This window comes from Hermetia illucens, chromosome 2 (assembly GCF_905115235.1).
Source record: "Hermetia illucens chromosome 2, iHerIll2.2.curated.20191125, whole genome shotgun sequence".
Taxonomy (NCBI): Eukaryota; Metazoa; Arthropoda; class Insecta; order Diptera; family Stratiomyidae; genus Hermetia; species Hermetia illucens.
In genome coordinates, this window is record NC_051850.1 from 128,735,226 (window position 1) to 128,751,960 (window position 16,735).

General features: G+C 45.1%; 1 protein-coding gene across 1 annotated transcript in view; it reads left to right on the top strand.

Moving 5' to 3' along the window:
* The first annotated feature begins 14,709 nt into the window (after window positions 1-14,709).
* LOC119649702 overlaps window positions 14,710-16,735 on the top strand; it is a 447,461-nt gene continuing 445,435 nt past the window's right edge. The window contains exon 1 of the mRNA XM_038051973.1: window positions 14,710-15,554. Coding sequence (XP_037907901.1) covers window positions 15,482-15,554 — 73 coding nt within the window. The 5' untranslated portion in view covers window positions 14,710-15,481. The remainder of the gene's footprint in view (window positions 15,555-16,735) is intronic.

Genomic DNA, 16,735 nt, shown 5'->3' on the forward strand with positions numbered 1-16,735 from the left:
ATAGATCATGCATATTAATTCCTTATCACTAGAAATATGTGATGACTCTGCACAAATTAATCTCATTCATGTGCTGAATATTTTTAATCACGTACGATCCTCTATCAAATATTATTGTGGCTGTAATGCGTGGTGTGAAATTGTCCTCAAGGAAAACTTTCTAATTTACATCGCGACATGTTGATTGTGCGTTACTTGAGGCTACAATTACGTCACGTAAGGGGTGTTTGCTGGTTGTTTTTGTTCATCAGGAGGCTGTTGATAGCAAAACCCAATGACGAAGGCTTACGTAAAACCTAGTGTTTTGGATTAAAAAATACAAATTTCCTATTCCTCTTAATTAAATATTATCATATATTGACATTGGATGATAAAGATTTTGTTTTTCTTCTGATTTACACTGAAGTGGTCTGATACCCCCTGCGACGAAATGAAACCACGCGCAACATATTAAAATTTCATGGGTCACCGCTGGGTAATATGTCTGACTTTCATAGATACGTACATACTTTTCTATCTTCCGGGTCTCCTTTTCACGAACCCAATAGATGGCTAGTATTATACGAGTGGTTATGTTATGAAATATTTTTGTTGATTTATTAGAAAGAATAATCGCATTAATAATCAACTGTTGCATGGGGACAGCCATGATAAATGCGTAATTACAAATTGGTAATCTTTTAATCAGCTTAAAAAAACTTCAAACTATGTTATTTTTCAAACTATGTACTATCAGAATACAAAAATCCTCCCCTAGACTTATTATAAACATATATGAAACCTTTACAAAGCTATTAATCATCATCGTCATCATAATCATCAACGGCGCAACAACCGGTATCCAGTCTAGGCTAAGGTTTTGCGCTAAGGTCCACCAATTCGATATCCGTAAAAGGTGTAAAAGGCATTCTGACCTACGCCATCGCTCCATCTCAGGCAGGGTCTGCCTCGCTTTCTTTTTGTTACATTGACATTGCTCTTATAGATTTTCCGGGCTGGATCATCTTCATCCATACGGATTAAGTGACCCGCCCACCGCAGCCTGTTGAAACGGATTTTATCCACAACCAGACGGCAATGGTATCGCTAATAGATTCCGTCGTAATGTAGGCTACGGAATCACCCATCCTCATCTAGGGGCCAAAATTCCTCAGAGGATTCTGTTCTCCTAAGAAAGCTTTGAAACTATGGTGAGACGTTTCGAGCGAAACAGTTCTTACAAACTGAAATAGGCTCTGTTGGCAGCCAACAGCCGTGCGTGGATTTCATCGTCATAGCTGTTATCGGTAGTGATTTTCGACCCTAGAAGGGAGAACGGTCTCAAAGATATAGTCTCCTGTCTTCATTGTTTTCGTTTGACTATTGCGGTTAGATGTTGTTTGTTCTTTCGGTTTTGGCACTGACGTGTCCATCATGTACTTCGTCTTGCCTTCATTAACGTGCAGCCCAAGATCTCGCCCCGCCTGTTCGATCTTGATGAAGGTGAACTATACATCTCAGGTTGTTGTTCCCATGGTGTCAATATCGTTAGCATAGGCCAGTAGTTGGGTGGACTTGAAAAGGATAGTGCTCGCATTTACATCAGCATCGCGAATCACTATCTTCAGGGCCAGGTTAAAGAGGACGCATGATGGGGCATCTCCTTGTGTTAGACCATTGTTGATGTTGAATGGTCTCAAGAGTGATCCTGCTGCTTTTATCTCGCCTCGCACATTAGTCAGGGTCAGCCTAGTTCGTCTTATCAATTTCGATCAGATAGCGAATTCTCTCATAGCCGTTTACAGTTTTACCCTGGCTATGCTTTCATAGTCGACTTTAAAGTCAATGAAAATATGGTGCAACTGATGGCCATATTCCAATAGTTTTTTCTCGCTTGTCGCTGAGAAAAAATCTGATCTGTTGGTGATTTACCTGGAGTGAAGCGTCCTTCGTATGGGCCAATGATGTTCTGAGTGTATGGGGCTATCATCGAGGTGCATAGGGCTTCACCCTGCTGACTTGTTGGTAAAACTTTCGGGCCCAGTGCAGTTGCTCCCTGTACTTTTTTAATCCACAGATTAGTTGGTTTTCCCAGGCTTACTTTTTCCTATTAAGCACCTAGGGTTACCAAATCAGTCGTGAATTTGGATGGATTTGGTGAAAATACTATTAGGTGCTTCTTTTTTATTTCATCCTTTTCGATTAACGGGATCATCCCGTGTGAAGGCTCTTTTTTTCGTCTTGTTTTGTATTTTTTTGTGAATAACTAGATAAAGATACAAATACGACTTTGTCACCATTTATTTATTAATACCTTGAGCATGCGTAATAATTTTTCCAGCCTGATAGCATAGTTCATTATTGAAGTACAGGGCAATTACTGCCACACTAGAGGGCGTGCTCATCGTAAAAAAAAATTAAAGGCATTTAACGTGCGGGCTTAATCACGGTTCGCAAGCTAGGATTATTGAAAAGTTTTAAATGGTAAATTTTTGGTGCCTTGTTAAACTTTTTGAGGTTTAAATCGGTTCAATGTCGGTCTGTCTTTTTTTTATTTTTTTTTTTTAAGGAGGTGGAAATCGTTAAAAGACCCTGGCCTGAGCATGCTAGAGTGTAGGATTTTTACGCACTAAAACCACCCCCGACTGCCCCCCTACCCCGTTGAACCATCTTTAGGTATTACATCACAGGGCGGAGTTAGCTTACTTTAGCTAGGTCTCCTTCCGTCTTCCCGCGAGGTTCGTAACCGCGCCTTACTCACTTGCTGCTTTGCTGCTTTTCGCAGTTTCTCCTGGATTACTGGGATCACGGAATTCATCGCATCCCAGTCTTCCTGGCAAGCTACCATTCTCCGAACAAAATTTTCCGGTGATAGCACTTTATCTAAAGTTTCTTCTAGGTTCCTTCTTCCTTCCGCGAACCTAGGACATTGGAAGAATACGTGCGCTGGGTCTTCTGGGACCCCGCCGCAGTTTGGACAATTAGGTCCGGTTTCCAATTTAAATTTGTACATGTATTGACGGTATCCTCCATGGCCGGTGAAAAACTGGGTGAGATTATAATCGATCTCCCCATGCTTTCTCTCCAGCCACTCCCTGATGGCCGGGATCAACCTGTAGGTCCAACAACCCTTTTCTGACTGGTCCCATCGCTGTTGCCATCTGCTTTTGGATCTCTCTCTTTCGGCTTTTTTCACCTGCGATAAGAGAGAGATGGACCTGGTGTTATAAAAGTTCATCATTTGGGTTGCCAGGATGTCAATCGGCATCATTCCCGAGATGACGAACGCCGAATCATCTGAGACGGTCCTGAAGGCAGAACACACCCTTAAGGCTGTTCTTCTGTGAACCGTACTTAGTTTATATGCATTGCCTAAAACCTTCAGCGCGTTTCTCCAAACTGGGACTGCATACAGCATAATAGAACTCACCACCCTGACTATGAGCAGCGTGCAAGTATGCCGCGGTCCTCTGTCCGTCTGTCTGTCTGTCTGTCTGTCTGTCACAAGCACTTTTCTCAGAAACGGCTATGCCGATTGACACGAAATTTGGTGAGAAGGTGGGAACTGTGGACCCCTAGACATGCAGTGAGTGATATCCTTCTAGGTTGAATTTAGGAGGGGGTCCCCATACATGTAAACTTTGTGTAAATTCTTTTTCACCGAATGTAGTCATGTGGGGTATCAAATAAAAGGTCTCGATTAGTACTTTTCGAACTCGGTCTTAGTTTTGAGATTTGTTGAAAAGGCGAAGAGTAGGAGGGGTGGAAAGTGATGATTTCTTTAACGGACCCATTCGCAGAAACTACCCAACCGAAAAATCTGAAAAATTCATGAAGCTGCCTCTATATGGTGTCCAGGCCTCAAAATACTCTCCATATCGATATCTATTCAAATTAAGTTAATAATAGTATATTACCATTTTTTGGGAAAATTGAGTAAACCACCCCCTTAAGTTTATCGCAGAGTTATAAAAGTTGGTAGTAATATAGAATATAATATGAAGCATATTACCTCAAAATTTGATCAAAATCATACCATTACTAACAAAGTTACATTAGCTCAAATTTGATTCTCCCCTGTAAATTTACTGCAACTAAATCCCAATATCACATTGAAGTGGGTAGTCAGACATGCTGAATGCAAATACATAACGGGCTACGTACAAATGGAATAGTTCTACACGTAAATATGCAGAAGAAGCAAACAAAACCTTTCATACCTGAAGCGCCCAGCTTCCAGTTTCCCGACTTGTTTTTCATAAATTCTGGTGTTTTCAAGGATTCTTTAATCGATAAAAAACAAATCGGCGTTTCGGATAAAAGGTTTTGTGCCCAATTTATGTGAGAATGCACATTTTTCCATTCGTATATGGCTAAAAACCCGGATGATCTGGCCTCACACATTGGTCAGGGTCAGCCTAGTTAGTCTTATCAACTTTATCGGGGTACCGATTTCTCTCATGGCCATGTACAGTTTTACCCTGGCTATGCTATTATAAGCGGCCTTAAAGTCGATGAAAAGATGGAGCAACTGATGGCCATAGTCAAGAGCTTTTCCATTGCTTACCGCAGAGAGAAAATCTGATCTGTTGCTGATTTGCCTGGAGTGAAGCCTCTTTGGTATGGGCTAATGATTTATTTATTTAATTATTTATTTAATTAACGGACAACAAACAGAAAGAATTCCAATTAATTATTGTCCTCAGGAGGAGGAGAAAGCAAAAAACTTATCCTACGTTTAAAACTATTTAAAGTAGGGAAGTTGAAAGGACCAAGCTGTTTTGCATTATAATTTCGGCAAAGCCTGGGAGTCGGGGAATGAAAATAGACTTCGAGCTCCGCGAAAGCCACGTTGAAAATATCTGCGTTACGTGTGTTATAAGACGCAGGACGGCAGGTGATCTCGTCAGCGGCGGAGCAGTCCATCAGGCCCGAGGAAAGTTTAAAGAATGTGCATAGATCCAGATAGGATCTACGCTGTTGTAGGAAGGGAAGGTTTAGAAAGCGGAGGCGGGAGGGGTAATCCACACGAGGGAAGCTTTTCTTAAAGAAGAGAGAACGGGTGAATTTACGTTTTACATTTTCAAGGGCAAGACAATCACAGTTACGAGTGGGTGACCAGATCACGGAGCAATACTCGAGGGTATTCCTCACAAGGGAATTGAAGAGAGCTAAGGAGGGTTGGATGGAGTCAAAATCAGAGGAGGAGTGAAGAATAAAGCCTGACAATTTTGCTGCTCGATTGATGACATCGAGGCAATGGGTGTCAAAGCGGAGCTTATTGTCGAAAGTGACTCCGAGGTCTTGAGTGGAATTTAAGCAGGATAAGGAATGTCCGTTAAGCGAGTAGGAGAAAGAAGTGGGTGAGGATTTTAGGGAGTAGCACATAGAGTGACACTTTCTGACGTTTAGCGCTAAACCATTAGTCGTGCACCAACGAACCAGAGTGTCCAGGTTATTCTGAAGGGAAACACAGTCCATAGGCGACGATATAGCGGAAAACAGCTTAAGGTCGTCTGCATAGAGCAAACAGGGACAAGTAAGGAGGGGAGGAAGGTCGTTAATAAAAAATAAAAATAGCAAAGGACCCAGAATAGACCCCTGTGGGACGCCAGAAGAGGGGGAGAAGGAGCGGGAAGTACAGCCGTCAAAAGAGACGCGGCAGGATCGGTTGGAAAGGTAAGAGGCAAGCCATAAAACAAGTGGTATGGGAACGTTTAGGGACGAGAGTTTGGATAGAAGTATCTTGTGATTTACAGTGTCGAAGGCTTTCGCGCAGTCAGTGTAAATGGTATGCACTTCTTGCCGTGAATTTAGACATTTGGCGACAAAGTTTGTAAAGTCAAGCAGGTTGGAGGCAGTGGACCTACGTTTAACGAAGCCGTGTTGTTCTTTCACTATGTGATGGCCAAAGTGGGCGGACAACCAGTCGCTGACATATCTTTCCAGGATTTTGGAACAGGAGAAGAGGAGGGAAATGGGACGGTAATTCTCGGCAAGCGAACGATCGCCACTTTTGTGAATGGGGATAATGAGAGCCTCTTTCCACAAGCTGGGAAAATGATTCTCTTCAAGGCTTTTGTTGAAAATAAGAGATAGGGGAAGGGAGATGGACTTACCAGTTTTGATCAAAAAGAGGTTTGGAAGACCATCGCAGCCAGGTCCGACCTTGGCATCAAGTTCGCCAATGAGGTATTCGACAAGGATAGGAGTAAGAAGGGGGCGATGCGGGGCAGGCTACATCTACTATCGGGAGGGATTCGGAGGAAGGAGGAGGAACATAGACTGACGAAAAGTAGCGGCAGAGTAAATCACAAGATCGTTGAGGGGAGTTAGCAGAGAAGCCAGAGAATTTAATGGACGGAGGGGATAACTGGGCGGGGCAGCGGGAGTTGCGAATGTGGGACCAGAAAGGTTTCAGATTTCCGCGCTTTAGTGAGTCTTCCACGCTGGACAAATATTCGTGTCTGGACTTACGTATTAAAGATTTGACCGAGGAACGAAGGGATTTGAAAAAAACTAAGTCAGCAACGTTTCTAGAAGACAGGAACTTCTTTCTCGCAGTCTGTTTTTGACGTAGTTTTTTGTGAATTTCAGTGGTGAACCAGACGGGGTAAGAGCGTAAGCACTTAGGAGAGGAGGGAACGTAACAAGGAAGAAGATCAGATAATATGGTATAGAAAGTGTTGAGTGCTTGATCACATGTAAATGGAGAGAGCATGGGGACCCAGTGGATTGACGCCAGGGCTGAGTTCAGACCTTCGAAGTTCGCCTTACGAAAGTTGAACTTGGTAGGCTTGCGAGCGACAGGAGAGTGGAGTCGGGATATCTGAACATCGAACTCGAGGGCAGGATGATGGGCGTCAGGGGCAACGTAAGACGGAGCATGAAGGGATTGGGAAAGATAACGTACAGGAAGGTTAGAGAGGACAAGGTCAAGAGTGCGATCTAATTGGTTTCTAGAAAGGTTAAATTGGAGGGCCCCACAGGTGTACATGAAAGTGGATAGAGGAAGGGAAGGGTGGGTCGAGTCATTAGGGAGGGAGGGAAGGCCAGGTGTAACGGGCCAGGAGAGCATAGGAAGATTAAAGTCACCACAGAGGATGAAAGGAAGTGAGGGAAACAAAACGGTTAGGGCCTCTGATAATCTGTCGAAGAAATCCTCGTACAGAGAAGGCGGGCTTAGGCAGGGAAAATATACACACGATATGATAAAGGGACATACGTTTGGCGGAAGGACACGTATGGTAACAGAATCGTAGGATGAGGAGGAGGAGGAAAAGATGATTTCGGCACGGAGAGGGGACTTAACAGCTACTAGGGCACCTCCGCCAGTTGTCTTGCCAAGCGCAACGCAGTCTCTGTCACACCGAAACACAGAGTAACCTTCGAGGAGTTCAGAATCTAAAATCCTGTCATCCAGCCAGGTTTCAGAAATGCAGATGACATGATGTTGGGATGCTAAGGCAGACAGTTTGAAATCCGACAGCTTGGTCCTTAGACCCCTTACATTTTGATAAAACAGCGTATAGTTATTGGTATCATTCAAGTTCGGCGAGGCAGGCGGGCCGTCCGGAAATTTTCACGAATCTTAGACCTCTGATAAGGCTTAACGAAGACCCCCTGTGGCCAAAAGGAGGATTGGACGATAGCATCGAAGTCATGGGGATATGTGACTTTGAAGGAAGCTATCACTCGGTCACGAGAGCCATCCTTCGTCAGCTTCACACAGGAAAGAGGTGACAAAGTTGAGTTGCTTTTGCTTCTGATATAGGCCAGAATTTCGTCGGGCGTAGTGGAGTACGCTAGCCTTGACACGAACAGCTGTTTCGGTGGCGAGGCGACGTTCAATTGGGGGCCGCTCGGACGACATGAGGTCGGAAGGGCCTGCGGTTCAGCGGTGGCGGGCGTCGATGATACACAGGAGGAAGCGTGCGGTGGTGCTAATGTAGCGACTGTAGGTTAAACGCCAGAACTTCGTTGCGCATCCGATGTTGCGTAGGGAACTTGTCCCTCGGATGGAGGATTTTTCAGTAGGCTAGCGGACGTCATCCGGTTGATACCATCTTTTATGGAGACACTGGAATTAAGCGAGGCAGATAGAGGCCGAGAATTAGAGTTAGTCGACCGGGGCGACTTAGGTATGGCGCCAGTTTTGTTGGCTGCAGTCGCCGGCGAGGTATAAACAGAGCCAGTCAGCGGCATCTCAGAAGCTGAGACTACGCTGGTGCTCGATAAAGCAGCAGCTTGCGGGGACAGAATTGTTCGGCGATTTTGAAACTGCAAGTTGAATCGATGCCAAAGTCGCCGTGTGTTGATGCAGCAGCTGAATTGCATCCGATAGCGTGGTACCGCAGCAGGCGTTACAACGGTACGTAACGTTAGGGGAAAATTTAGCCCGAATATCAATAAACGCAGAGCGAATACCCAAGCACTTGGCGTGGAAAGTCGCACCACAGTACCCATCGCAGTCTAAAAATTTGGAGCGAATAGATTCCGGCTCCTTACAAATGGCACACAGAGTACCATAAATCAGTGAGGAAGTTGCCATAATAAATTTGAAAAAAGGTGATTAAACGCACAAACCACGGGAGTGTAGTCACAATAGTTTTCGCTCTTCTGCCTCGTAGAAGGTATCCTTCTCCGAGTCTGCAGTCTCCTCTGTAGGAGCGTGAACGTTAATGAGGCTTATATTTCTAAACTTGCCACGCAAGCGCAGAGTGCATAGCCGTTCGCTTATGTTTTCAAAGCCGATAACAGCAGGTTTCATTTTTTGGCTGACTAAGAAACCTACTCCGAGCACATGGTTTACTGGATGGCCACCATAGTATATGGTGCAGCGGCTCTTCTCTAGGAAACCGGTCCCTGTTCAACACATCTTCTGTAACGCTGTTACAGCAGCGATATATCGGGACAGGGTATCGGCTAGCTGCGTATCAGCTTCATCTCTGTATAGGGAGCGCACCTTCGATGAGAAAATGCGCAAATCGTTATTCCGTTGTCGTTGCCGGGTTCCTCGTTGTGGAATCCATCCAGTCCGAGGCTCCTGTTGTGGCTTCGTAACAAGTTGTTTTCCGTGTAGGGTTGTCAACCCTACCCAACCCCCAACCTGGAGGACCAGTTGGTAGAAGTTGTCCCGTTTTTAGGGGCACAGGTTACTCTATTTCATGAATAAACTTTTGTATTCTAGAGCCTTAGCTCTGCAACCCCAGGTAAAGGAGGAGGGTTTAAGGCAACGTACTCTGTACTATCCTCAGTAAAATAAAAATAAAATGCTGAGATCAGGGAAAGAGATAAATAGAGTATCAACATCATCAACGGCGCAACAACCGGTATCCGGTCTAGGCCTGCCTTAATAAGGAGCTCCAGACATCCCGATTTTGCGCCGAGGTCCACCAATTCGATATCCCTAAAAGCTGTCTGGCGTCCTGACCCACGCTCCATCTTAGGCAGGGTCTGCCTCATCTTCCTTTTCTACCACAGATATTGCCCTTATAGACTTTCCGGGTGGGATCATCCTCATCCATACGAATTAAGTGACCCGCCCACCGTAACCGATTGAGCCGGATTTTATCCACAACCGGACGGTCATGGTATCGCTCATAGATTTCGTCATTGTGTAGGCTACGGAATCGTCCATCCTCATGTAGGGGGCCAAAAATTCTTCGGAGGATTCTTCTCTCGAACGCGGCCAAGACTTCGCAATTTTTCTTGCTAACAACCCAAATCTCAGAGGAATACATGAGGACTGGCCAAATCATAGTCTTGTACAGTAAGAGCTTTGACCCTATGGTGAGACGTTTCGAGCGGAACAGTCTTTGTAAGCTGAAATAGGCTCTGTTGGCTGACAACAACCGTGCGCGGATTTCCTCATCGTAGCTATTATTGGTTGTGATTTTCGACCCTAGATAGAAGAAATTGTCAACGGTCTCAAAGTTGTATTCTCCTATGCTTATTCTTCTTCGTGTTTGACCAGTGCGGTTTGATGTTGTTGGTTGATTCGTCTTCGGTGCTGACGTTGCCACCATATATTTCGTGTTGCCTTCATTGATGTACAGCCCAAGATCTCGCGCCGCCTGCTCGATCTGGATTAAGGCAGTTTGTACATCTAGAGGAAGAGAGTATAGTTGGAATTATTCTACTATGCTAAAACCTACGTGATCTCTCTTGGTGACAGGCCCCGCGACAGGTCGACCAAAAAAATGCATACAATGTCGTTACAAACATGATGATCGGATTGAGTCACAAGCCTCGGAGAAATGCTAGGGCGTGCACCTCAGTCGACGCGGCAGGACGGGCCCCGGTCCTGTCGAGAAATGGGCAAGGGTTCTTGACGCATGGACGGTGTCAGAACGTAAGCAAGTTAGTCCGCACACAACGAACAAAACAAATACGTGTCTGCACGCTAAATGTTGGTACCCTAACTAGAAAGACCGAGGAACTTGCAAGAGCCCTTCCGAAAAGGCGCATTGATATCTGCGCTCCGCAAGAAACCCGATGGTCTGGTGCCAAAAGCTGCGACATTGAACGCGAACGCGGTAAAAATGACTACAAACTTCTCTATTTTGGTAACCCACACATTCAATATGGTGTTGGCATTGCCATCTCAGAGCGTTTCCGTGATGCCATTAAAGAAGTCGAACTATTTGATGATCGGCTGATGAAGCTCACCATTATATCAGCTGATCGCATCATTTACTTCTTCACCGCGTATGCACCACAGACAGGTCGACCTGATGCCGGGAAAGACGCCTTCTGGCAACTTCTCGATGAAAAGACTTGTCACGTGCCTGCTGACGATTATATAATCATTGCCGGCGACCTTAATGGTCATGTGGGTGAAAAGGCAGACGGTAACAGGTGCCATGGTGGAAAGGGATTCGAAGCGCGCAATGAGGGTGGCGAGCGTATAATCGCTTTTGCGGAGACCCATGACCTTGTACTTATAAATACATGGTTCATCAAACGATTGTCCCATCTTCCTACATTTTATAGTGGGAACAGTAAAACGCAAATCGACTATATTCTCATAAGATGCCAACATTTTACCACTGTCACTGATTGCAAAGTCGTTCCCTATGAGACCATCGCACCTCAACATCGGCCGTTGATTGCCGTCCTGCGAATTAAGCCACCGATAAAATAGCGTGAGGAGCACACTGGCCCGCCACGATTTGGTGAGAAGAAAAAAGAAACGGTTTCACTCATACGATCGCCGACCATTACGAATGTGGAAGAATCATGGAACCAAATGAAAGACACGATTCACAAAGCGGCCTCTGCAACCCTCGGGGTCACCAAGTCGCGTAAGCGGTACATCAACCGAGATACTTGGCTTTGCAATGATTATGTTGAAATGAAGGTCCGTGAAAAGAAACGCCTCTACCACAAATTGCTCGACGATAAAACGCCTGCTAATTGGCAAATTTATATGAATGCCAACCGGGAAGCAAAGAAAGCGGTCGCTGTCACCCGAGCGAACCATTTCAAAAATCTTTACGATAAACTGGACACTCGGGATGGCGAGAGAGATCTGTATCGACTTGCTAAAAGCCGTAATGAACGCATACAGGATATCGAACACTTCTGTTGTGTTAATGACAAGAAGGGTACTTTGCTTTCCAATGGTCGAGCCGCAACGGATAGGTGGCGAGCAGATTCAACTGAAGAATTTTGTCATCCTCCACTTCCACAATCATTCCCGACATTTGGAGCAGTTCCACCAGTCAGCGCAACTGAAGTCGAGGAGGCAATAAAACGAATGAAATCGGGGAAAGCAACAGGACCTGACGACATCGCATCTGAGCTCTGGAAAGCGAAGAGCTGGGAGCCAACACTGTGGCTCAGTGAATTCCTTAACCGGGTTATTCAGGAAGGAAGTACACCATCTGACTGGCAAGAAAGTACCACTGTTCCAGTATGGAAAAAGAAAGGTAGCCCAGCAGAATGTTCAAATTACCGTCCCATCCGGTTACTTTCCCATACAATGAAGATTTTTGAACGCATTCTTGACAACCGTATTGGCGAAATCGTTGAAATAACCGTGAATCAAGCCGGATTTGTTAAAAACTGCGGAACTACTGACGCAATACACGCTGCGCAGTTACTCATGGAGAAACACCGTGAGAAGCATCGCCCTCTTTACATTGCATTTCTGGATCTAGAGAAAGCGTTTAACCGTGTACCACACGAACTTATCTGGTATGCTTTACGACAACACTTCGTGCCAGAAGAACTCGTGCGCTGGGTTCAATTGCTCTACCACGATCCGAAAAGTGAAGTTCGAAGTATGGCGGGTGTATCAAAACCGCTTCGTGTCTCTTTTGGTGTTCATCAAGGAAGTGCCCGCTCACCACTCCTCTTTGTTCTTGTTATGGACACCGTCACACGGGATATCCAACGTCCAGCGCCCTACACACTGCTTTATGCAGATGATGTTTTCCTAGCATCTGATAGCAAAAATGATCTCGAGCAACTTGTTCAAAAATGGAATGATCGCCTCATGCAACACGGTCTCAGATTGAATTTAACATAAACAAAGCTCAATTTTTGACGATCGATCCCCATGAAACAGGCACAATCACTGTCAGCGGCCGTGATCTGCCCAGAACTGAGCGATTTAAATACCTCGGGTCAACGCTATCAGCCAATGGAGAACTGCGTTATGAAATTGCTTCACGCATTAACGCAACCTGGATGAAGTGGCGTTCCACAACTGGTGTTCTTTGTGATCGACGTATGAACGAACGTCTCAAATCAAAAATTTACCGCAATGTCGTCTGTCCAGTCGCTCTCTATGGTTCTGAGTGTTGGCCGACTATAAAAGACAATGAACGGCGTCTTGCGGTAATGGAGACGAAGATGCTACGTTGGACTAGTGGCGTCACACGTTTAGATCACATCCGAAATGAGAATATCCGCGATCGTTATGAGGTTGCACCGATCGTGGAAAAGTTGCGAGAGAGGCGCCTTCGATGGTATGGTCACGCAATTCGTGCAAACGAGAATTCACTTGCCAAGATTGGTCTGAATATCGAAGTCGATGGTAAATGACCAAAAGGCAGACCTAAACATCGGTGGCAGTGGAATTTGTATTGTGATTTGACGTCGGATACCAGTCGACTCAGCTGTGAATGAGTACCTGAGTCAACTCAGGGTAATAATCTCGGGCCTAGCGCAATGCTGACCACATTGCCTCCTAGTGTACCGTTACGGTCTAGAATGAAGTGCTCTAACACACTTCAAGGCCCTGATCCAACATGGATTATTGCGCCAACGATTATTATTATTATTAAACATCGGTGGCTTGATACGCTAGATGGGGGTTTCAAAGCCTCGAGATTGCACCCAGATCGATTCGATAGGGCCAAATGGCGAAACCGATCACGACGAGCTGACCCCGCTAGTGAACGGGACAAAGGCTGAAGAAAAAGAAGAGCCTTAGCTATGCAACGTTTTTTCCAATGCCCTAGCTGTCCTGATCTTTTTCTTATTATGGTTTTTGGTGGTGCAATGGTGGGGTTTTTAAGGTTTTTGTTGCAACGTGTGATATCCTTCTAGGTTGAGTTTTGGGGGGGGGGGGGGGGGCAGGGGGGCATGTAGAAGGGGAGTGTACAAATTTTTTTCACCGAATATAGTCATGTAGGGTATCAATCAAATAAGTTTTGAAATTCGTAAGAAAGGCGGGGAGTGGGAGGGGTGGAAAGTGATGATTTCTTTAACGGACCCATTCTCAGAAGCTCCCCAACCAAAAAATCTGAAAAAATTTATGAAGCTGCCTCTGCGCGATGCCCAGACATCAAAATACTCTTCATGTCGATATTCGTTCAAATTAAGTTATTAATAGTAAATTACCATACTTTTGGGGAAATCGAGTAAAATCCCCCTTAAATTTACCCCAGGGTGATAAAAGTTGATAGTCATATAAAATATAATATGAAGCATTTTATCCGAAAGTTTGATCAAAATCATACTATTAGTAATAAAATTACAGTACCTCAAAGTTGACTCTCCCCTGTAAATATACTGCATCTAAATATCAATGTCACACTAAAGTGGGTAGTCAGACATGCTAAATGCATATACATAAGGGGCTACGTACAAATGGGATAGTTCAACACTCAAATATACTGATAAGAGAAGCAAACAAAACCTTTCATACCTGAAGCGTCGAGCTTCCGGTTTCCCGACTTCTTTTGGAAATGTGATTGCTTCTGGTAGCCAAAGGGTTAAGAAATCGGAAAATAAACGTGTTGCATATTTTTTCCGTAAAATTGTCTAACGAAACGCCTGTCATAGAATTTGTGCGGTAGTTCTAAAACACTGTATATATTAACATTCGTAATATTTTGTGCTTCTGTACAAATATTTTTATCTTCTTTTCTAATTTTATAGCACTGGTGAGTCCTAACTGCGGTTTAAGTATCCCATATCAACTCTCTGCACCCACCTAGCTAGGAACAAAACCCATGTTTTCAGTATAAATGTTTCGCTGCGTTGCAACATGCTGCCACTCATGCGTACGTCAAGCATTTCGCTAGTCATTGAGGAACTGTTGTTGCCGAGAATGCACTTGTTCTGTTGCCGCCACTCGAACGGGATGTTGCGCGCCGCAGAAGATGAAGGTGATTTGGGGGAGCCTCAAATTGGCCCGATGGCGTGTTGCAGCGTGGAGTGAGTGGCGCTGCAGCGACCCACGACCGGTGGAGCAGCGACAGCGTGCTCCCCAGCAGATCAGTTGTTTTCGGATTCACATGGCGATATGTTGTGTCCGGGACTCGTCTCTGTGCGATTCGACTGAGTACAAGGCTCGCACTCGCATCCTTGCGTGACTCAAGTCCGCCCTGCACGTCTGCTTCCGTCTGGTGGTCAGCGGGACCCACTTCAAACGGAATATTAACTCCTTCGCGGTGGGTTGTGTCCGGCAGCGCGGCCGAGCGGTTCTTGCCTTCGACCCCAAAACTTTTCATGTAGGAATTAGGTATTCGGGTCCCCAAGGATTTTCGCGGTGTTTGGAGGATTTCGACGGTATCTGTTGACCTTTTTCCGGTCGTTTTGTTCCGTTTGCCAAGTGGTGGCATTGGTTGTGTTTACGTTAGGCGCCGCGTCCGGGCAGGGTTGTTGCTGCCTCGAGGGTGCTCGTTTGAACAGTCACCGCGGCTTATCACCGGGATTAAGGTTGTCGCCTTCAGTTTTGCCGGTGACATCGGCGGAAAAGGATTAAGCGATCTGGGTGGCGTCGAGGGCGTCAATGACCAAGCGGCCAGAGACGAGCTCCGCGTAACTTCACCCCGACGCGTTCGACAGTGCACTCGATGCCGGTCAGCCGTTTGATAGCGTCCTTGATTATTATCTAATTAATGGGATTAGCCGTTTACTGCCCCTTTGTGTGTGTTTTGTGCTTGTGCGTGGCTTCCGAGGCAGCATTGTGCGACTGTTGAGCTCGCCAACCGTCTGACGGTTATTTTCAATCATTTAGCGAACACGAATTCCGGCGCCAACCATGAGTGGAATTGCAAAAACTTTATGGATTTACGTGGCGGTCATTTGGGGTTCCTACTTGGCATCGTCATTGGGTACGTACGAAAATTTTTAACATTTGTTTAGAGGACATTAAAGCGTGTAGACTCATTGGGTTGGGTTGCCAGAAAGACCACAAATGTGCCATAATTTATCGAGCAAACATGCTCTCGCTGAGTCTGAACCAGAATAAGAATTCAAAGCGGCTGGCATCAAGCATAATTCCTTGTTATTATTTGATTAAACACTCAAGATTATTTAAGATAATTTAATTAATTAATGGGGATGATGTCCCTGATTTTTATGGATCTGAACAAATCAGATTTCGCCGCAACGCAGCCACTATTCGCATGTTCAACAGCTCAACATGTGAACTGCCAGGCACTCAAAGGAGGTCGCATCGTAATGTCAATATGCTGGATCCAGTGAGCATAATAAGGATTATGAATATTTTATGACCCGCACTAATGATTTATGGAGGGAGCTTTCCTGCCTTCGGGATTCGAGCCGTAGCGGCTTTTCTCGGGCTAACGGCCAAGTGGATATACGTACGACCGACTATAAATCAACGGTCCTTGCTATCCTGCGGGTACGCATTGGAAGTCGATAGTGTGCGAAGTAGCAGCAGATATTGTTTAGAGAATGAATCAGTCGATATTAATCTGGCCACGGGAATGATAATCGTTCAACAACTGTCTTCGTGCATGTTCCTTCCACCTCATTGGACGCTACTTTGATTGGCGTTCCTGGGATGATTTGGAAGAAAATATGAAGTGAGTTAGACATTATCGGGTTGAAGCTGTGGATGATTGGAAATGCTTTTCAAAACCAGAGTCAGTGTGCAAACAAGCTTATATGGAGTTGGATATCCTTTATAATTTTTCATTGTCATTCTATTCTGTCAGAGAGAGAGTTGGCTATTTCCTCACATCATTACAACTCGGAAGCAAAATTGTCTTTGATTTCTTATGAACTGTGATACATGTAAACTAGTTTGAAATGAAATGTTTCCTCCCTTTGCTATTCACCTTTATGAACGTGACAGTTGGTTCGTCCTTATCAACGCTTACTTTGAGTCTGTAAGTGCAAGTCGGTCAGTTACTGGCGAGTTTATTAATAAATTAATGGGATAAAGGCAGGTGATTGTCAGCTATCGTGATTAGAATAGTTTGCTTCCATATTCCCCTTGGGGGCTAGTTACCGCGCTATTGTTAACCTTGGCCTGTCAGTTGCGTTC